Source organism: Elaeis guineensis, chromosome 10, assembly GCF_000442705.2.
Source record: "Elaeis guineensis isolate ETL-2024a chromosome 10, EG11, whole genome shotgun sequence".
NCBI lineage: Eukaryota > Viridiplantae > Streptophyta > Magnoliopsida > Arecales > Arecaceae > Elaeis > Elaeis guineensis.
In genome coordinates this window covers 20909558-20931860 of record NC_026002.2, presented here as the reverse complement: position 1 = coordinate 20931860, position 22303 = coordinate 20909558, and the positions used below count along the sequence as shown (strand labels likewise).

At 46.7% G+C, this 22303-nt stretch overlaps 1 protein-coding gene across 1 annotated transcript; it reads left to right on the top strand.

Moving 5' to 3' along the window:
- Positions 1-1097: 1097 nt before the first annotated feature.
- LOC105059769 (YTH domain-containing protein ECT4) lies at positions 1098-8619 on the top strand. The gene is made up of 7 exons (XM_010943197.4): positions 1098-1246; positions 4206-4355; positions 4488-4561; positions 4651-5145; positions 5402-5962; positions 6050-6262; positions 7126-8619. Exons 2-7 carry the CDS (start codon positions 4268-4270, stop codon positions 8245-8247), a joined length of 2553 nt encoding a protein of 850 aa, XP_010941499.1. The 5' UTR covers positions 1098-1246; positions 4206-4267; the 3' UTR covers positions 8248-8619.
- The last annotated feature ends 13684 nt before the right edge of the window (positions 8620-22303 follow it).

Here is a 22303-nt window from a genome sequence, read left to right as displayed (position 1 = left end):
TCTTTTTAATGATCAGCAGTTGATATTTCGATTTCATGGTTGTTATTGGCACAATAAAGGCGCATAACAAGCTTAAAGTATCTTTTACTCTCATATAAACGCCTTTTTTGAGGATGAACCATGCGGACTTGTTTGCGTCTTCATCTTTTTCGGTCACCTTACTGGTTCTTTATGCATGTCCTTCCTTTTGGCATCGGTCTATGCATGCAAAGGTAAGCATGCCCAAGTAAGCTAGCAAACCTCATGCCATCCACGTCTGATCAGCATTGCCAATCAAGTTATGCTTTCTTTATTTCATCAAAAGGAAAAGAAAGTTGTGCTTTCTTTATCAAAGTTTGAAAATGATTATAACGTCTTGTTTTTACTTGGCATTGATCCATTTAATTGGTGTTGGATTTCTATCCAAGACAACTTTGGCTGGATGAGGGATTTACCATAGTACAAGGCTACTCAGCCACTAGGATCTAACAACTTGGTGATACAAAAAAAAAAAAAAAAAAACAAAAACAAAAACAAAGAAAATCGAGCATGAGGTTATGTTGATTTTACTTAACTTTTTGTTATGCAAATTTCTAGTAATTAAACATTATGTGAGCTATTGTCCAGATGACTAGATAACTATGTAATCATAATTCCATCACGTTAGTTTTAATATTTACAAAGATTTTCAGAGGAGTTTGTTTCCAATTTAGAAAATCATCTATACTTCATTTAGACCGGCCTAATTAGATTTTAGTTTGAGAGATGCTTTTGCATAATGTGAATATGTATCTAGCTACACTCAGAGAATGCAATTATTGCGCTCGCAATCTAATTAATTCTATCTCTAAAACAAGCACACTAGCAACGTTCCTCAAATAATGATTTTTAGCCCAAATTTTGATAATTTGGATCGTTTAAGAATTCTTTTCAAAACTATGTTTATGGTCTTTGTCGTTTCCTAATTGACTACTTGTCTTCAATTTCAAAAAGCTTAGTGATTAGTAAGAATACCAAGGGTAATTTTGGTATCGAGCATAAAAGAAAAACTATAAAATGGCCCCAAAACGCCCCACGCCCTCGCTACTTTTTCTCTTTAAATTTCTTATATCTCTGTGCTGAAGTTAGGGTTTTGGGGGCGGTTTCGCACCAACATTAAGGCGAACCCTGGTGCCGGAAATCGCTGCCGAATTCAATCTCTTTGTCATCTCCTTCGGAGGCTCTCCGATTCGTCCGTGATCAGGATCAGGGCTTTTTCTCCTTTCTGGTATGATCTCTCTTTGCAATATGTAACTTTTGTTTTTTGCGTGTTGGAAACATCATTTTCTTTTTCCCAGTGATTTCAGCATGGATTTGTGTTTTTCTTATATGGTTTTATGAGATTCCAGGGTTTTCTCTGAACTTTCCGTTGTTGGTTTCTTTGGATTGCGCCAGGTCTCATCATCTTACAATCTCGAGATAAAAAATTTGTTTTTTTTGGTATTAGTGTTACGTATAGATATCCGATTTCCACTGCGAGGTTTAGGGTTTTTTTGGTCGGTGGACAAATTTGAATACTTTTATTTTTTCCCCGACTATTTTATTTTGCTTTTTAAAAGGAAATTTTGTTATTTTACTGCGATTTTCTTTCACCTTTGTCGTGCCTTTTTCTGTGATAAAAGTTGACGAAAGTTGTTGTTGTTGTTTATTTTTCCCCCTCCATTGGGGCATCTATTTATTGGTTATGCTAATGATCTTTTCTTTTAATGCTTCAAGCATTGTCATTTCCCTTTTTTTTTTGTTTAGTATATTTTTTTAATGTGTGAAGAATATTCTTGCCTATAATGTTTTGAGTTGGTCAGTAACGTTTTTTTAAGGCTAGTAAAGACTAGAGAAGTCTTGCATTAGTAGATATATCAAGGAAGAACTCTGGCTTGATGGCGTTTTGATCTTTTAATAAATTATAACATATTAAATTTCCGGCTGTGAATCATGAGAGCCAGCTTGCAAATTTCTGTGCAAGTCTTAACAGGCATATATGTGGAAAAAATATAGATGATCATTGGACCAAGATGGTGAGGGGTTATTTCCCTATACTGTCACACAGTTACAGAACATGTGTTTGGATATTTATGTTAGGGAAGTCATGATTTGAAGATTTTCATAGATAAAGCTCTGAAGTGCTTTCTTATCAAACATGCATTATCATGTTTATTGCTGCATCACGTTTGTCTTGTAGTGCTAAACTTCACATGCCTGTATTGGGGATGTAGTGGGTTGCATGCTTTCTTGGGATCCTTGATTGACTTTATACAGAACAGGAAAATATGAAACATGATAGGAATTGGAGATCCCATTTCATTTTCCCTGTCAGAAAATTTGATGGTGATAATTATTCTCTCTTGTACAGTTGATAGAAATACTTATGAAGAGGAATAAGGATTTATGTGGTTTCTAGCTGACTTAGAGAATTACCACTAGAGTGGTGTGCATCGAAGAAATATTCTGCATAGAGGATGGTACAAGGATGGTTTTGAAGTTGTTAAGAATTTGTATAGAGTTGTTGTTAAATGAGTGAGATTTAGTCATAGCGAGCCTATATTAAGGTTTGGCTAATGGCTGCTAGGACTATGTCCATTCTGGTGATGAAATATTTATTTACACATTATACGGTTTAATCAGTAATATGATCATATGGATGCTTGCTAGATTATAACCATGAAATAATGCTTTGGATGATAAGTATATAAAACGTAGTTCTACTCATTAAGTGTATGTAATGCAGTCAAGACATTTAAACAAATATGAAATGATTTTTTTTTTGTTCTTGTCAAAATCCATGGTCAATAATTGCACAAGCAAGATCATTTTCCTTATCTTTGATTCACAATACAGAAAAAAAAAACATTAAAGAGATACACTGAGATATATGTTTTAGAATCAAAGCAACTGGATGATTTGGTGGTATGTCTTGTTTTTGTACCTTTGTAATCAAGATGACAATAACTAGATAATGAAATGGGGCTCAGAATGTTTTATTGATTAGATTATTTAGCAATAAGGAGTTTGAGTGCATTAGATGATATGGTGAAAATGAGGTAACACCAGAACATAAGTATAATAGAAGCTGAAGTTGCAGTAGGATTGAAGTGATATAAAACTAACTGGTTGACAAGGCATTGTATTTTTCATGAAGATTGGAGTAGGCTTGAGTAATGAGAACAAGCTGGATTTGCATCAGAAGGGCTAAGAAAAATTGGGAGAAGGCTTAAAACATCATTAATTGCAGGTTGTGGGACTATTGCTGACGCTGATAGAATGCAGCCATTGTAAGGATGAATGGGATAAGGGCTCTTGCTACTGTATTGTTATTTGAATCTTCATTCATATGCTTTCCAAAGTTGATTATACTTCCATATTTCCATCATAAAACTGATTTTGTTTGTGCAAGGTAGTTTCATCTCTATCAGTAGTATAATGAGCGTGTTGCTTCAAGTCACAAAATTACAATCTTTTGGGATTTCTTGTAAATACTTCATTCTGATATCTGTTGATGTCCATCTACAAATATATATGGTATTGTTCTTACAAGCCTTACCTGCGCATTGATGGCTAATATCAAACCCTTCCATTCCAAGATCGCCAGCACCTCCCTCCAAAACAAAACATACACACACAGACATGCACCAGTCATTTTGTCTTCTTAGGACATTCTATTACACTTTCTTCTGTCTGTGCACATGGGTGCTGGCTGAGCAACACTTACATGATTTTCTGAATTTTTGTTTAAGTAGCATTTTCTTTCAACACCTAGAGTTTTCTTGTTTATAAATGCATGCCTTCTCATGCCCTACCTCATCGATTACAGGATTGGAAGTGATGTACAGAGATCTACTTGTGATATTGGTAGAAAAGATTCAACCTAAACTCTATATAGAGCAATTAGTTGTGACATAGCATTGCAACTGAGTGAATTTTAGAGTTATTTGTGATATGCCTATGCTAACCATGCTTTGTATGCATGCATCAAATTAAATAAATTTAGAAGACTGATTGCATGCTTTCTGAGAAGTTTGATTTTGGTATATTTTAGAGTTATTGCATCATAGTTAAGTCTGATTGTTTCTTCTATGCCATATGGCTGGTACTGTAGCTTGAATTAGCAAGTTTGTGTATAAGAGTTGTTGCTTTTGGTAGTGTTTTTTTATTTTTTTAATAAAAAAATAATTATATTCCTTGTTTTGCAGTTATCTTCTTCTTGTTCATACCCTATCTGACATCTTGACTATCTGTCAAAGAGATTGTTCTTATGGGTAGTGAGGTAGCACCAGACTTCATATTTGACCAGGGTGTATACTATCCTCCTGCTGCCAACTATTATGGGTATTACTGTACAGGTAAGAATATAAATTTACAGCATATCTATGTTAGGGGTTTCTGTTTGGAGTGATATTTTATCCAGCAAGAAAAGAAATTGTGTTATTTTGGTGTGAATTGCTGTCTAATATGTTTCTAATTTGTATGGTCAGGAATTGAATCACCTGGTGAATGGAATGACCACCAGAGTTTTTTGGGTTTAGATGGTCAAGATCTCCATTATTCGGTAAGTTTAAACATTTCACAATTGGGTTTTGCCTTATGCATTATATTAGCACAAACCAAATGGTAAATTGCTTGTTGGTTTTTCTGCAGGGTCCTGAAAATTTGCCATATGTATATTATGCACCTAGCTATGGATATGCACAGTCTGATTACAACCCTTACAATCCTTTTATACCTGGTGCTGTCATAGGAGTTGACAGCACATTTATAGGAACACAGCAGTACTTCTCCAGCCCCACTTATCAGCAACCTGTTTCTTCAACTCCTTATGTTCCGGCCATTTTTCAATCTAGTTCTGATATTGTCTCAAATGGTACTATGGACCCTCTATTAACCAATCCTGTTGCAAAAGTTGCTAGCAAAAGTGATATTGAAGGTGCAACATATGCACCTCCACAAGCATCTGCAGGTAAGGCTGCCTATTTGCCAAGGGTTGCATTCGGGAAATCATCATCAGAAGCTTCATCCCAACAGTTTCGTGCCCCGGCTACACTATCAGAAGGGTCATTAAATAACAAGCCACCAAGTGAGCAGTGTGCATCACATGGAAGCATGTTGCCCGGCAATCTTCCTCATGTGATCCAGGTATAACTTTGAGTTCTAGTATACTTGTTGCTTTCCTTTTATAAGAAAATTGTGGGTAACCATAGAGACTTTATTGTTGAGTATGAGTCCTCCCTTATAACCACCATAATGCTGTCACTATTTTGAGACAGTTTAATTCTTTTTAGCCATATCCTGGTCTTCCTGTAGAAGCTGTACATGTCATTCATGCTTGTCTATTTATTCTAATGCTTCCTGTCTCTTATTACTAAAACTTAGCTTTGACTGCATCTTTCAGTTTCAGGGGAGAAATTCTTCTGGTTCAGTTCGAGCAACAGATAACTTCTTGCATGGGAGAGCTCCTTCTGTTCAAAATTCATTAAAAGTTGACATGTTGGGCAACAATGCCCTCAACAATTTTGGATCCAATGTTCATAAGCGGGCTGCTGTTGATAAGTTCAGGCCACCATTTCAGTCAAATGACTTCCTGTTTAATGGCACTGGAAGCCCATATACGTTGAGTGAGCAAAATCAGGGCCCTAGAACAAATGAGGCAAGAGGTCAATGGACTTCAATCACCATCAAGTCCTACACAACTAGAGTGGCTGTCAGTGATTCGCAGGGAAACATCATTATTAATGCCAGTCAATATAATAGGGATGACTTTCCAGTTGAGTATCCAGATGCCAAATTCTTTGTCATTAAATCTTACAGTGAGGATGATGTGCATAGGAGCATTAAGTATAATGTGTGGTCAAGCACTCCCACTGGAAACAGGAGGCTTGATATTGCATATAAAGATGCTCAGAGATTATCTGTGGGGAAGCCTAAAAGTTGCCCTGTATTTCTGTTCTTCTCTGTAAGTAACTTATTTCTGGTTTGGATAATTATTTAATCACTTTTTCTTCCTATTTTTCTAATTTAGCTGGCAAAAAACTATATGTAGGTTAATGCAAGTGGGCAGTTTTGTGGTGTCGCTGAGATGACAGGTCCTGTTGATTTTCAGAAGGACATGGATTTCTGGCAGCAAGATAAATGGACTGGTAGCTTCCCTGTCAAATGGCACATTGTAAAGGATGTACAGAACTCTAGTTTCCGGCACATCATATTAGAGAACAATGAAAACAAACCTGTAACTCATAGCAGAGATACACAAGAGGTAAATCACATCTCTTATAATTATTTGAATGCTGTGTTGAAATTTCATGCATTAGTTTTGTGCTGGAGAAATTCTTGCATGTGGAAATTTTTTGCTATAAAAACAAATTTCTTCTAATGCATCTTAAACCGATTTAAAACCTTTATATGCTATATTTTCACTTCTATAAAAGATTTTCTTTCTGAAATGCTTATTCAGAACCCGCTAGTAGGATTTTCTATTTATGTTATAATTCTATCGTATGAACCATTTTTTCTCTTCTGGGACCTACGGATTGGATGGTGACATATCTGTGTTATCTTTTAATTATTTTTGAAAGAGCTTGTTGGATTCTGTGTTGGCTAGTCACTGTTGGCTTCTTTTCTGAGGTTTCGCCAGCAGAGTGCTTCCATTCTGGCTTTCTGATTTTGCTGATTGTCCTCAAGTGGTGATGTATTTTGCTTTGTTTTAGTTTGAGAACCATTCTTCTTCTTCTTCTTCTTCTTCTTCTTCTTCTTGCACCTTCTTTTTCTATATTAACCGTTAGAGGAACAATACTTCTAAGTGAATGTGTGTTTGTAGGGTACGTATGTTATATATTGGTTTCATCTTTTAGTTGCATCTCTTAATCTTATCCATCCACTGTGATCCCTTTTAAGATCTCTCTTTATCATTGTGGATGACTTCTTTTGCATTTACAGATAATGCTTCTAGCTACTCCATTTGTAAGTTCCTAGCTACTATCATAGTTTGTTTTGAAAAGATGTTTATTGTTAACAGCACAGATCCTTTGTCGATATGCTTAATTTGGCAAATGCTGTGCATGCATATCATGTTACTGAATCAACTTAGCCATTGTGGTAACTTGGGTTGTTTGTGTGCAGATAGCATATATGCCAGGCATAAATATGCTCAAAATCTTTAAAAATAGTACCCTGAATAGATCAATACTTGATGACTTAATGCACTATGAAGAGCGGGAGAGGGTTACACAGGTCGAAAAATCCAGATTGCTCAGGAAAACATATAACTCCTCTCTCTTTGTACCTGCATTTGTTCCGACAAACATAGTCAATGGTTCTGTTAATCAGCCACCACCAGCACATGACATCCAGCAAGATGATATTGTTGCCCGGTTCAAGAAAGTGGATGAAAAATCAGTTGAAAATGAGTTTCCAAAGAATGATGAAATACATAGGAATTGTACAGTTAGTTGGCCTTTCAATGTGGATGGTGAACAACCAAATGGTATAGTGAAGCAGCATTTGAAAGTAGATGGAAAAGATGACAAACAACCAAATCTTATAGCGGATAAGCTTCCTGAACTCAATGGAAAGCAATTGCTTGATGTAGCTGATCAGCATTTGGAAGCACATGAGGAGCAACAGAATGGTACAGTTGGTTCTCCAAAAGCTGATGGAAGGCAAATGGACTATACAGTCACTCGGCCTTTAATTGATAAAAAACAACCAAATAGTTCAGATGATCGGCCTTTAAAAGGGGATGGGAGGCAGCTAAATTATTCTGTTCATCCTTCAAAGGCAAATGAAAAACGATTCGATGGTACAGCTGTTAAAGCCTCAAAAGCAGATGGCAAACAAGCAAATAGTACAGTCCCTCGGACTCCAAAAGCAGGTGGCAAGCGATTTAACGGTATGGTTCATCACTCACCAAACATTGTAGAAAGTCCAATCAAGCCTGATGATTCGCAGATTTCAGTCAATATGGCTCTCACTAATGACCAGGCTTTCCCAAAACTGGGTGTCACCAGACGGCCAGATGGTAAAAAGGATGCCAAGCCTAAACCAATAGTAAATCCTAGTGGTGCAAGTCCTATCATGAAGATTGATTCTCTTTCTATCAATTCCAGTATAAGTGAAGCTGACTGCTCAAATGCTGCAGCTGATGTTGTCACTGTTGGTTCAGTGCACATCAAGGTTAAAGATTTCGGTGAACCTTTCTCTGAGGTTTTAACTTTTGGGATCATTCCAGTTGATCGGCGATAACCAAAGCTGAACAAGGAGTGAAGTTGAGGTATTGCGTGCGCTTGACCAGTGCGTTTTGTTATAGGTTTCCCTGCATGATGGTACCACCATATTTTTTTCTCTGAAAAACCCGCCTAGTTCGGCTGTCTGATATTTTCTTCCCATCCTCTTTTCCTGGCCAGAAGTTTATAAGAGTATTAGATGTTGGATGTTAGAATCTGTTCTTTCCTGCAGCAACATGGCATAGGGAGTTTTGACATCCAAGTTGATTTTGTTTTTGACTTTTGGATTCTTTTATACTTTTGTTGATTCCGAAATGTATACTGAAGTCTTACAATTTATGAACTTCATACCTTTCATGAAATTCAAATACAGAAGCAAACTTTAAATTCCCATTTAGCTGGCGGAATCTACTCGACTATGCCCTCAATTATCCTGGGAGTGGCCATGGCTGGTACAGATATCAATCACTTCAGTATTTATGCTAAATGGAACCAAATACAAATATGAATATGGATATTGATTTGAAAATCACTCTTTTTTGACCTAAGTTTTTTTCTTTTATGTTTTTATTTTTTAAAAAATAATGAGAGTAATCTTTAAAATAAAAATAGAAATGGTAGCATCCAATGTGTGTTTTCGTCTTAGTTTTAACATGAAGTATCGGTCCTCTTATACTACATGTGCACTAACCATATGGTGTGGATGATTTCTTTATTTATTATTACTTTCTGTTTGGAGGAGGAGAGGTGGGGTACTAATTATAGCGGTTGTTATGTTATAGAAGTTGTTATAATAGTTTTGAAGACCTTTGTTATGCCATTATATAAAATGATCCTTGTCTAGCCATTATTTGCTTTCAATGGTCTGAATCATCAAGATAACACCTATTATTTTGACTTTTATGTCATTCATTGATATAAGTTGAATTTCTTGAATCTAACCATCAACATTAGCATTTTAGGGAGAGAAAAAAAAAAGAAAAAAAACTATTTAGTGAACTTTGACTTGGACATAAGATATCATTGCTTTACCATTATTAATCATTATTTCGCATTATAACAACTAATATCCACTATTGTGCAATAACTATCCAATCTTGTTTTTATATTCCCAAGTCTCACCTGTTCAGCTCCATATAGCCAAACAGTGTTATTACGTATTATTTTTGTTATTGTTTGAAGCTTTAATATCTATAATTGTAATAATTATTATTTTATTTACAAATTAACTTAGGCCATGTTGCGGCCAATCCCCTCGTCGCCTGGTCGCCGGGAACAAGCGCTTGCAAAAGAAAGTCCACGCTAACCGGAGGCAGCTCCGGCGGGGACCCTCCGACGGTCAAGTCAGAGAGGAGACTAGGCAACAGTGAAAAGGAGACAAGGAGCTCTACGGAGAGAGAGAGATAGAGAGAGCAAGCCTGAGCGTTTTTTCCTGAGAAGTCCCCCCTTAGCACTGTTGCTTTCTCCGATTTATAGTTGGAGGTGGTATGGCCTCGTCGTCGGTGATGTAGACAACTGGAGAGTTGTCAAATCGTCGGAAGTGGTCATACCGTTGACAAAGTTGACAGGTTCTAAGAATTAATTTTCGTCCTTAGCAGGACAGCGTCTCAGGCTTTCTGGTAGGGTAATGCCCCCTGGCGTCCGTGCGGCGTTTACTTGATGGGATTGCAGCCCACGCCGCTCATCTGGCATCTAGGAGGGCCTGTAGAGGTGGGACGACAGCCATCCAAACCCATAGTGAGTCGTCGGCGCCCCATCCGATGGGAAGTCGGTGACGGGGGGTCGGCCCCCAAGCGATCGGAGGCGACGTGAGGCCGCTAGGCCGACCCGTTCCGGTCGGGGTGCAATCGATAGTCGCTGTCGGTGTCGCCCGCGGTCGGTCGGATGGAACCGGTCGGTCGGATGGAGTCAGTCGGTCGGATGGAACCGGTCGGTCGGTATATCCCAACAGTTGCCCCCCCACTCCTGAGCCTGATGTCGCATCGGCCCGCGTCTCCACGCAGGTAGGACGTTGGGCGAAAGGAGTGGATTCCTTGCTGCGTCCTGGACCGAGTTTGCCGACCTCACCGGCAGATGATCCGATCAAGTCGATGTCAGGTGTCCCATCGTCGGGATGTCAAATAATCCGGTGTCAGGCGATCGGGTGTCGGACGATCTGATGTCAGATGATCGAGTGCCGGACGATCCGGTGTCAGGCGATCGGGTGTCCGGCGCCTTTTGGGGAACGCAAATCGCCGTCCGGCGCCGGTTCTGGGAGCACGGGTCGCTGTCAGGCGTCCCATCGGGGACGCGAATCGTCGTGGGTAATTCAATTCCGAATCGCGGCCCTTTCGCCACGTGTCGGGGGTCGTTGGGCCGGCGTCCTTCGCATTTAATGAAGGCGGCGTGGCCTTTCCGGGATGGGTGCGCCGAACCGCTGGATCGAAAGGGGGCTCGGATGCCGCCATGTGTCGCCCATCCGAGAAGTCTCGGTCGGCGCGGCATCATCTCAACCGTCGAATAGCCCTATATATATGGGGCCACTTGTATTCGAAGCTCCATTTCTGACGATTTCGCTGCGGAGACTCTGTCCAAGCGGTATCTCAGTCGTCGACGGCAGCTGCGCTCACCCTTACTCCCGTAAGGGTTTGTTCGGAGCTCCCCCCCCTCTTCTGTTTTGCTCTGGTCTTCTTTAAAACCTTTTCTTTTCCTTCTCCTTCTTCTTCGGGCTTGCCTTCCCCTTGGTTTTGGTGTTATGGCCAGAACCTCACCTTAGGAGGCTCGATCGGGAAACCCGACCGATGACCTTCGGTCGACTCTGGAAGTTGAGGTTTCCTCGCTTTTGGAGCCGAATGTGGATCGGCTTCGGGATCAGTATCATATCCCGGAGCAGTTCCAGCTTTCCGCCCCAGGGGCCGGTGGTCGGGTCAACAACCTGCCCGCGGGCCAAGTGGCACTGTACGTCGAGGACCTCCGGGCTGGTCTTCGACTTTCGATTCCGGAGTTCGTCCGGAACCTGCTAGATTATTACGAACTCTGTCCGGCGCAGCTGGCGCCGAACTCAGTTCGGCTGATGATCAGCTTCGCCCTCTTGTGTCAGCTCCTACCGACCAACCTTCGAATTTCTCTCTTCCGGAGATTTTTTGTCCTCCGACCCCACCCTAAGGCCCGAGGGTGGTGGCTCTTCAACCCCCGGAAGGGTCTTTCTTTCATCACTGGCCTTCCATCCTCCATTCACGGGTGGAAGAACCAGTTTTTCTTTGTTTCCTCTTCTTCTCCTTGGGGCTTCCCTTCTCACTGGGGCGTGCCTCGAACCGAGGCAAACGAGAACAGCCGAGTGGAGGTGGACGACCGGGAGGACTTCCACCGACTCAAAGACATGTTGGTCCCGAAGCAGAGGGAGCTTGTTATCGAATAAGCCCTCTATGATGCTGGTCTGAGCCTGATCCCCCGTCTAGGTATCGCCCAATCCATCGGTTGTCTTTTTTATTTGGCATTTGTTCTCGTGCACACACTGATCCTTCTGTCGGCATCGCAGGGACACCGCCGAGGATGAGGCCGACCGACGCTGAAATCAGACAATATGCGGCGAGGAAAAGGCCTGCGTCGGGGGCCGGACCTTCACGGTCGTCGAAGAAACCCTCCACAGCGGCGCCGACCGTCGCAGCGTCGGCGACCGATCAGTCGGAGCCGGTGATTGCACTCTCGGCTCCGACGACGCAACCGGAGGAGCGGCCGGCGGAGGTAGCAGCTGAAGGAACGTCGGTGGCTTCGCCGATGGGAGTAGCGTCGGCCGTCGTTTGGGAACCCGAACGTTATCCATCGGCGTCTGCAGCTGCAACGGGGGGTGCTCAGTCAAGCTCGAGCATCCCCTCGTTGCCCGATCCACTGGCTGGGGCGGCCGATCGGGGGAAAGCCCCGATGGACCCCGCTGACGACACAAGGTCGGGGAGTTGCACCGTGCCACCTGACGCACAGGTCTCCGAAGGAGCGTCGGCGTTGGCCGACCACAACTTGGCCAGGAGACTGTGCCAGGGGATCCTTCTCCCAGCCGACGTGGAGGTGCTGAAGTCTCGGCAAGTGACCGAGATGTTATCTTCGTTCTATCCAACCATGGTCGGGGTAAGTTCCACTTCGTCTCCTTCCTTTTTAGTGTTTTCGTTACTTCGCTTTCCTGACGTAGCGCCCACGTTTGCAGCTGATCTATACCATGTCCGAACTTGAGGCTGGGTACCGGAGGTTCGAAAACATCCGGGCGGCCTGGAAGGATAGGGCGGCGGCCGTCGAAGCCGACAGGGCGATGCTGGTCGAACACCTGAAGCAGTCGACCGATCGGGAGGCGAAGCTGGTGGACGAGGCCTCTCGTCTCGGGTCCGAGCTCAAGTCGGCCCGAAAGGAGGCCAAGCGCAAGGGTCGGACTGCGCACCGTCTGCGGCGCGAATGGGACGGCGTCGCCGCCGAGCTCGAGGCCGAGCGCGAGCAGCTTCGGGTCAGCCTGGAGAATCTCGCCAAGGCTGAGGAGGACTTGTCGATTGCCCAGGCCGATGCCGACATAGCGAAGGCAGAGGCGGAGTCGGCGAAGGACTCTCTCGATCGGGCGGAAGCGGAGGCGAGGTCGGCGAAGGAGTCAGCGGGTCGGGCGGTGGATGACTTTCGTGGCTCCGACCGGTATCGAGAGGAGCTGCTGGAGTCCGACTTCGCGTCGTACCGGATGGGGTACGAGGATGGTCGGGACGCAGTCCAAGCTCTGTACCCAGAGCTGGACCTCAGCGGCATCATTCCACCAGGGGCCGAGGACCAAGCTACGGAAGAGATGGTCGACCCGTCGTCGGGGGGCGTCGCTGCGGCTGGAGAGGTCGTCTCGGAACAGATTGCTGAAGGAGGGGCGGCCCCGACTCCTGACCAGGCTCCGACACATGATCCGGCGCCGACCGCCGATCCAGCACCGACCGCCGATCCTGCCTCGGTCGTCGACCCAGTGCCGATCATGGTGGATACACCAGTCATCCCCGAGCTTCTGTCAGTCGAGGAGATTGACTCCGAAGGATGATCGTGGCCCCGTCTTCCTTTATCGTTTTTGTTTTTCTTAGCACACTTGTAACCGGGCTTCGGCTCGATTTTGTAACCAAATGAACTTAAGAAATTTTTAGTTCCTCTTTCGACTTCCCTTTTTGGCCTGTTGGGATGTACTTGTAATCGTGGGGTCATAAGATCGGAGAGCCGCAGCCTTGGCGTGCCGCATTAGGACACCCAACGTCCTCCCGAGTCGTTAGCCGAGATAGTCGGTGGTTCGGTATAGGGTAAGCGAGACGAACCCTGACCAAACATCCGCCGTTAGGTCGCAAACCGAATGCCAGAGTCGAACGTACGTCGTCCTGGCGTGAGTCGGGGGCCGACCGACTTCTAGGTACGAGTCCGTTGAGTCGGTCGTGCCGGTGGAGTCGAAGGTCATTCGTGGGGAAGAAAGTCGACCGACTTTCGGGTGTACCACGATGACCCTAGTGTCGTCCGATGCGATCGATCGGACTGCGTCTGGTACGTTGTCACACGCAGTCGATGTGTCTGGTCGGGAAAGCGATGGCAAGTCGAGTTCCCCTTACTCAGGCTTAGGCCAGGCGCTTGTGTAGTACCGTGTGATAAACGGTGGTAAGCCGAATACCCTTCGACCGGCTTCGACCCGGTCGGTAAGTCATAAACGCGGCGTTGGTTGCGTTGGTGCTTTTGCCTTTCCCGGCCGGAGCCGGGTCGGCGAGTCGGCCGATCGTTCTGCCCGAACGTTCTAGCCGAAAGTTATAGAAGGAGTGTAACTCCCGTTTTCGCAAGTGCGTCGGTCCTTTAAACGTTCGACGAATCGCCGGCGGCTAGTCCGACGGCCCGCAGTAGAACGTTAAGTCCATGTCGGGACGTCGGAGGCTCGCATTCCTTGGTGAGAGCCGAACCATAGTCGAAGGGTCGATATTCCAGACTCCGAAGTTTAAACTGAGTTCGTATTCCAAATGGGGGAGGTACAGAGTTCACTGATAGTACAACCTCAGATTGTCGGCATTCCAGGTCCGGAGAATGGGTTTCCCTTCCAGGGTTTCCAGTCGGTAAGCCCTCGGTCCGTAGGCGTCGGCTACCTTGTAGGGTCCCTCCCAGTTCGGGGACAATTTTCCCTGATCCGAGGGTTTTGAGACCTCCGCATTCCTCAAGACCAGGTCTCCAGGTCGAAAGAGCTTTGGCTTTACCCTGGCGTTGTAATATCGGGCCACCCTTTGTCGGTAAGAAGCCATACGAAGTTGTGCCTCGCGTCGGAGCTCGGGCAAGAGGTCCAAGTCGGCCCTCCGACACTCGGAGTTATCCGGCTCACGATATTGCTCGACCCTAGTTGATGGCAATCCGATCTCCAGCGGGATCATGGCTTCCGTTCCATAGGCCAAGCTGAAAGGTGATTCTCCGGTCGGGATACGCGGTGTCGTCCGGTACGCCCATAGGACGGAGTTCAGCTCTTCGACCCAGAGGCCCTTGGCTTCATTCAGTCGGGTTTTGAGCCCATGCAAATGGTCCGGTTGGTCACCTCGACCTCGCTGTTAGACTGTGGATGCCCGACCGAGGTTAGTCGGTGTGTGATTTGAAATCTCGCGCAGAAGTCTCTGAAGTCCTGGTTGTCGAACTATCGCCCATTGTCGGTAATGATGGTGTTTGGCAGTCCGAACCGAAAGATGGACTTCTGTACGAAGTCTTCCATCTTTCGCTCAGTGATTTGTGCTAAGGGTTCGGCTTCCACCCATTTAGTGAAGTAGTCGATCACGACGACGATGAATTTTCATTGTCCGGATGCCGGGGGAAAAGGTCCGAGTATGTCGATTCTCCACTGGGCGAAGGGCCACGGGGCGATGACCGAAGCAAGCAGGCTGGCGGGTCGGTGTTGTACGTTGGCATACCTTTGGCACGGTTCGTACCTCCGAACCATCTCGACGGCGTCCTTCTTCATGGTGGGCCAATAGTAGCCCTGTCGCAGGACTTTGTAAGCTAAGGACTTGCCCCCCAAGTGATCGCTGCAGATTCCTTCATGTACTTCCCTGAGGGCATAGTCCGTGTCGGTGGGCCCCAGGCACTTCAGCAGGGGAAGCGAAAACGACCTTTTGTATAGTCGGTCGTCGATCATCACATATTGGGAAGCCGCCCATCGGAGTCGCTTGGCTTCCGCAGGGTCTTCGGGGGTAGATCCGTTGGTCAGGTACTGAGCGATCGAGTCCATCCAGCTCGGCTCCGCCGCCAATTGTAGCACCTCTTCGACCTGATCGACGCTCGGCCGTTCAAGACTTTCCACGAACGTCCGGCCCAAGGGGCCATAGTCGGATGTCGCGAGCCTGGAGAGCGCGTCAGCCCGAGCATTTTCCGCCCTGGGGATGTGGGAAATCTCGAAGTACTCGAAGGGCGCCACGAGATCTTTCACTTTTCGATGGTACTTGACCAGGGTCGGATCTCGTGCTTCGAACTCGCCTTTGATCTGCCCAACGACCAATTGAGAGTCGGAGAAGACTTTGAGTCGGTCAACCTCGAGCTCCAATGCTAATTTCAAACCTGCGACGAGCGCCTCATACTCGGCTTGATTGTTGGAGGCCTTGAAGTCGAATCGGAGGGCGTGCTCAGTAACCACCCCCTCCGAGTTGGTGAGTAGGAAACCGGCCCCACTCCCTTGAGCATTGGAAGCTCCGTCGATGTGCAACACCCAGGCCGAATTGGGGTCATAGTCGGAGGTCCCGACCTCCACGCGGCTTCCCTCCCCCGACGGTAGGTCGGTCGTCGGGCATTCAGCGATGAAGTCGGCCAGAACCTGAGCTTTGAGGGCAGGTCGTGGCCGGTATTGGATGTCGAATTCGCTCAGTCTCACGGCCCATTTCGTCAGCCGTTCCGATGTGTCAGGGCGGTGCAAGATGGCTCTCAGGGGCTGGTCGGTGAGGACCACGATGGCGTGTGCCTGAAAGTACGGATGGAGTCGCTGTGCCAAAATGACTAGAGCGAAAATTATTTTCTCTGCCTTCGAGTACCGAGTCTCAGCTTCATGGAGCACCTTGCTGACATAATATATCGGTTGGTGAACCCGATTCTCGCTCTCTCGGACGAGCACCGAACTAATCGCCTCCGGGGACGTAGCCAGGTAAAGGTACAGGACCTCCCCAACCTTCGATCTCACAAGGAGTGGCGGAGAGGTCAGGTACCTCTTCAGTTCCTCGAAGGCCTGCCAACACTCGTCCGGCCAAGAGAACTGCTTGGCTTGTCGTAAGATTTTGAAGAACGGGAGGTATCTCTCAGCCGACCGAAAAATGAATCGGCTGAGCGTGATGATCCTTCCGTTGAGTTGCTGCACCTCCTTCTTAGTGTCCGGGTGTCGCATATCGACGATGGCCCTGATCTTCTCGGGGTTAGCCTCTATTCCCCGTTGTGAGACGAGGAATCCTAGGAACTTCCCCGAAGTCACTCCGAAGGCGCACTTGGTCGGGTTTAGCTTCATCTGATGTCGTCGCAGAGTGCGGAAGGTTTCTTCGAGATCCCGGACATGATCCGAAATTTGCGCACTCTTTACCAGCATATTGTCGACGTACACTTCCATGTTGCGCCCGATCTGATCTTTAAAGACCTTGTTGACCAGTCGTTGGTAGGTGGCGCCAGCGTTCTTCAGCCCGAACGGCATTACTCTGTAGCAGTAGAGGCCCTTGGCGGTTACGAAGGCGGTGTGTTCCTCATCTTCGGGCGCCATCCGGATCTGGTTATACCCTGCGAAGGCGTCCATGAAGCTGAGCAGTCGGTAGCCAGACGTCGCATCCACCAACTGATCGATCTTCGAAAGTGAAAAGCTGTCCTTTGGACAGGCTCGATTCAAGTCGGTGTAGTCGATGCAGATCCTCCACTTTCCGTTGGCTTTTTTCATCATTACAACGTTGGCGAGCCAATCGGGATAAGTGGTCTCCCTGATGAAGCCTGCCTCGAGCAGCTTATCCACCTCCTCGTCGATGGCCTTCTGTCTTTCTGGAGCGAAAGATCTTTTCTTCTGCCTTACCGGCCTCATTGACGGGTCGATGTTGAGTCGATGGATCATCGTCTTCGGGGGAATTCCCGACATATCCGCCGCCGACCAAACGAATACGTCGGTATTTGCCCTCAGTAGCTCTGCCAAATGTCGCCACTCGGGGTCGGGTAATTGAGACCCGACCCACACCTTTTGGTCGGGGTTCCCTGCTATCGCGATGGAAACGAGCTATTCGGCCGGCTCGCCCCGCTCTTCTTCCTCCCGTTGGTCCAGCTTATCGGCCGTCAGGGGGCCTTTCGATTCGTCGTTTTGAGCGGAGATCTGAAAGCACCGACGGGCGAGGTGTTGATCTCCGCGCATCTCCCCAACGTCGTTTTTGGTCGGGAACCGAACCAGGAGATGATACGTCGAAACTATCGCCTTGAGGGCGTTCAGTCCGGGTCTTCCGAGTATGGCGTTGTAGATCGAGGGCACCTGGACGACCGTGAAAGTCAGGAGGACCGTGCTTTGCCGTGGTTCGGCTCCAGCCGTCACGGACAGGGTGACCTCTCCTTCCACTGCGACAGCGTCTCCGGCGAAACCTATTAGGGGCGTGGAGACTCTCTTGAGTCGGTCGGTCGACAGTCGCATCTGTGAGAAGGTCGAGTAAAACAGAACGTTCGTTGAACTTTCATTGTCTACAAAAATTTTTTTTACATCATAATTGGCTATTGTTGTCGAGACAACAACAGCATCATCATGGGGGATTTGGATGCCCCGAGCATCTTCTTCCGTAAAAGCAATTACATCATCCGAGCGTGGCTTCTTTATTGGCTCCCCCCAGCAGACGTCCCCGGGCCCAACCGTTTGGAAATCATATTGATGACCCCGGCCGTTGGTCGGTTATCGGTCGCCTCTTCAGTCGGTTGGGGTCGGCGGTCGGCAACCGGTCGAGCCGGCGGGTTCCTCCAAAATTTACCGAGATACCCCCGACGGATGAGGGCTTCGATCTCATCCTTAAGCTGGATGCATTGCTCGGTATTGTGGCCGTGGCCCCGATGGAATCGGCAGTATTTTCGTCGGTCGAGGCCCTTTGCCTTCAAAGGCGGAGGCTGTCGCAGGTACTCTTCCCCTTCAATCTCCATCAAAATCTGCGCACGAGGAGCAGAGAGGAGAGTGTAGGAATCGTACCTGGGGCGCGTCGACCTCGGGCTCCGACGTCGGGGTGACCTCTGGTCCCGTCGTGGGGGTGATACCCGACCGTCGATCGGGGGCCTGCCAGGCACAGCAGGGTCCCGACCCTTCCTCCGCTTCTCCTTCAGGCCCTTAGGCTCAGCCAGGCGTCGGTCGGAAGCTCCTTCGTCCGCGCGCATGTACTTGTATGCGCACTCCAGCAACTCAGCGTACGTCCGGGGGAGGGTTTTATCCAGGGAATAGGTGAACCGGGATGCCCTCAGCCCGCGCTTCATGGCCGAGACGGCCATGTCCTCATTGAGGTCCCGAACCTCGAGTGTGGCCGCGTTGAATCACACCACGAAGTGTCGGAGCATCTCATTTTTCCCTTGTTTAAGAGAGAAAAGGCTGTCCGATGTTCGGGGCGGCTTTCGGCTGGTGCTGAAGTGGGCCGCGAAGGAGTGCTCGAGCTGTCCGAAGGAGTGGATACTCTCCGATCGAAGATCGGAGTATCAGGCCCTGGCAACTTTGCGTAGCGTGGCGGGGAAGTCGATGCAAAGGAGAGCGTCGGTTGCCCTTTGGATCATCATGAGAGCTTTGTAGCTCTCCAGGTGGTCGATGGGGTCGGTGGAGCCGTCGTAAGGCTCCACGTGCGGCATCTTGAACCGACTGGGGATCGGTTCGTCAAGGACAAGTCGGGAGAGAGGTTGGGTGGTCTGGAAGTCAACGTCATTCGAGGACTTCTGCTTGTCCACCAGCAACTGAGCAAGCCGACGGTCGATCTCGTCGAACCTGCGTTCGTAGTCGTCGATCCGTCGGTGCTGGGAGACCCCAGGAGTAGTCTCCGGAAGAGTCCGAGAGAGAGGCGGACGGCGTTCGCGGTCGCTTCTCCTTCCTCGCTCATTCTAGCTGGGAGGGAGAATGCCGTCGGGGCCGATGGATGTCGCACCGCGGCCGCCCCTCCTCCTCTCCGTGGGAGCGCTGTGGCAGGTGCTCCTGCGGAGGCGACGGAGATCGACACGGGCGTCGGCGGCTGCTCCTGGAGGGCATCGGACGTGCCGCTGGTTGCCCGACCGGTGATGGCGGCAGCTGGACCGGCTGTTGCTGAAGGCTTTTGACTGCGTCCGTCAGCACGGTCATCTGCCGCACGATCGCCACGATCTGCGCCTCCGTGGTCACCACGGGGTGCGGAGAGCTGGGTTCCGCCGCGGAGGGTGGAGGAGAGGCCTCTTCCCGGCGGGAAGAGCGTCTCGCCGATCCGGTGACCCTCGATCGCTGAGTTCTTGTCTTTGTCATGGTGTATCCCCTCTACCTGGCGCGTCAATCTGTTGCGGCCAATCCCCTCGTCGCCTGGTCGTCGGGAACAAGCGCCTGCAAAAGAAAGTCCATGCTGACCGGAGGCAGCTCCGACGGGGACCCTCCGACGGTCAAGTCAGAGAGGAGATTAGGCAACAGTGAAAAGGAGACAAGGAGCTCTACGGAGAGAGAGAGATAGAGAGAGCAAGCCTGAGCGTTTTTCCCTGAGAAGCCCCCCCTTAGCACTGTTGCTTTCCCCGATTTATAGTTGGAGGTGGTATGGCCTCGCCGTCGGTGACGTAGACAACTGGAGAGTTGTCAAATCGTCGGAAGTGGTCATGCCGTTGACAAAATTGACAGGTCCTAGGAATTAATTCTCGTCCTTAGCAGGACAGTGCCCTAGGCTTTCTGGCAGGGTAATGCCCCCTGGCGTCCGTGCGGCGTTTACTTGATGGGACTGCAGCCCATGCCGCTCATCCGGTATCTAGGAGGGCTTGTAGAGGTGGGACGACAGCCATCCAAACCGATAGTGAGTCGTCGGCGCCCCATCCAATGGGAAGTCGGTGACAGGGGGTCGGCCCCCAGGCGATCGGAAGCGACGTGAGGCCGCTAGGCCGATCCGTTCCGATCGGAGCGCAATCGATAGTCGCTGTCGGTATCGTCCACGGTCGGTCGGATAAAACCGATCGATCGGTATATCCCAACAGGCCATACTTATTTGGACAAAGCAGAAATTAGCAGTTGCAGAGGGGATTTATTATTTGGTAAATCTAAGATTTGAACCACAGATCTCCCCCCAAGGACGGTGGAGGAACGCCAACTTACACACTAGCACGATATTTGTATTATTTTAACCTTGATTTAGGAGCACGTATTGCTATATATTCACATAGTTGGTGCATGGCAGCTGTCGTCCATCATCTTATTTATTAAGTCTAATCACATAATCAAGTGACAAAATTCAAGACTCAAATCGAGAACCTCCTCCGACTAGATGAAAGGTGTAATTAATTTCTTCGTAATTAATCCACCATCCACAGAGCTACCATAGTGGAGAGAGAGAATCCGCATTGCTTTGGCACCTTCCACTACCTCCATTGGATTAGGCCAAAACCATAGCTAGCTGAAGTTGAGACATGGGAGCAATGGAAGTGTTGGACTTGTAATGATGACTGTGTTTGTGGTCTTTTTGGCTGCATTGGAATCACTCCAACATCAGAGCCTACGTTGAGGGATACGGAAATATAATCCCCTTGCCCAGTGGCCGTGTCTACTTCAGATCATCCTCTGGCTGGCTTTGCGACAGCCACCTTCTCCTCCACTTCATGAATAGCCTCATTCTTTTTCATTTCTCTTTTCTTTTAATTATCCATTTGGTCATTTATTTCAAGTCAACAATAGATAGATTGTGGTGTAAAGTAGCTACAAGTATAATCTCAATAATGATGGATTTAACTATAGTCTCCAAGAAACCAAAATTAAGAACCGGTCCTTTGTCTAACAACCACTTGATATTTAGCCTGTAAATAGTTAGCGTTTTATGTTTGACCTCTCTTCACATGATTAGATCAGTGTCTTGCACATAATTAAAACTCCTTTTATGCACAATTGTATTTGTTATATGCACAATTATATATAAATATATACAGCATGACTATGGACTAGAATTAAAAATGGCAACTGAAATCAATACTTTAGATCAACGAAGCCTTCATATCACCCTTGAAGAGAGAGAGAGAGAGAGAGAGAGAGAGAGAGTCGGCCATTACAATAGTGCTAGCAATTACTCTTTGTGGCTAGCCATAACTATATATTTATAGGACACATAGGTTTGCTAGAGTTTACTAAAGAGCTTGGATAAGCTACACCAATCCTAACTCATGTAGGACTTATGTTATAAGCTCTAGACTAATTAATTAAGTCTATACTTAAATAAATCCATACTGATCATATTAATATCATTAAGTCCATCAGACTATTTTACTGTCTTAATGGCCCAATACCCTCTATCTTTGATCTGTATTGACTCTATTGTATATGATTCATTAGGTTCATTATTATTGAGTAGTAGAAACGACATTAACTCCTTAATGTCTCAATTAAACTATTTCTAATTGTCTCAAGTTAAAACTTCCTTTAATTCTCTCTTAATAAATAATGTTCCATAATTATTCATAAAGTTTCTGCCATCAATGAGTGACATCTAGTAATATATCATGGCAATCAAAATAATGATGAATTAGATCTGATTGAACCTTTCTATTACAATGATCATGTAATCAAATTTTTCTATCGCAAAATGTCTGATTGAATGAAGGCCATGAGATTTTGTCAAATCTACTAATTCAATCGTATGCCCAATCTAATTGATCATGACCTATAATGGTTACTCTTGAAACTACTTCCAAATATCATTCTACTCTGATCAAAGATTCCTTAGGTCAAATCCATTATATGCATAGGATATTCTTTTTTTTTTTATTTGAGAGTGATAGATCCCATATTACATATTTATATATCTTCATATATGACTCATTATAGCCAACATATGTATTTCTCAAATCCCTCAATTAAGACATGAGATTATTAGTTATTACGTCGTCAAACTATAACAACCCATACGCAGGATAACCAT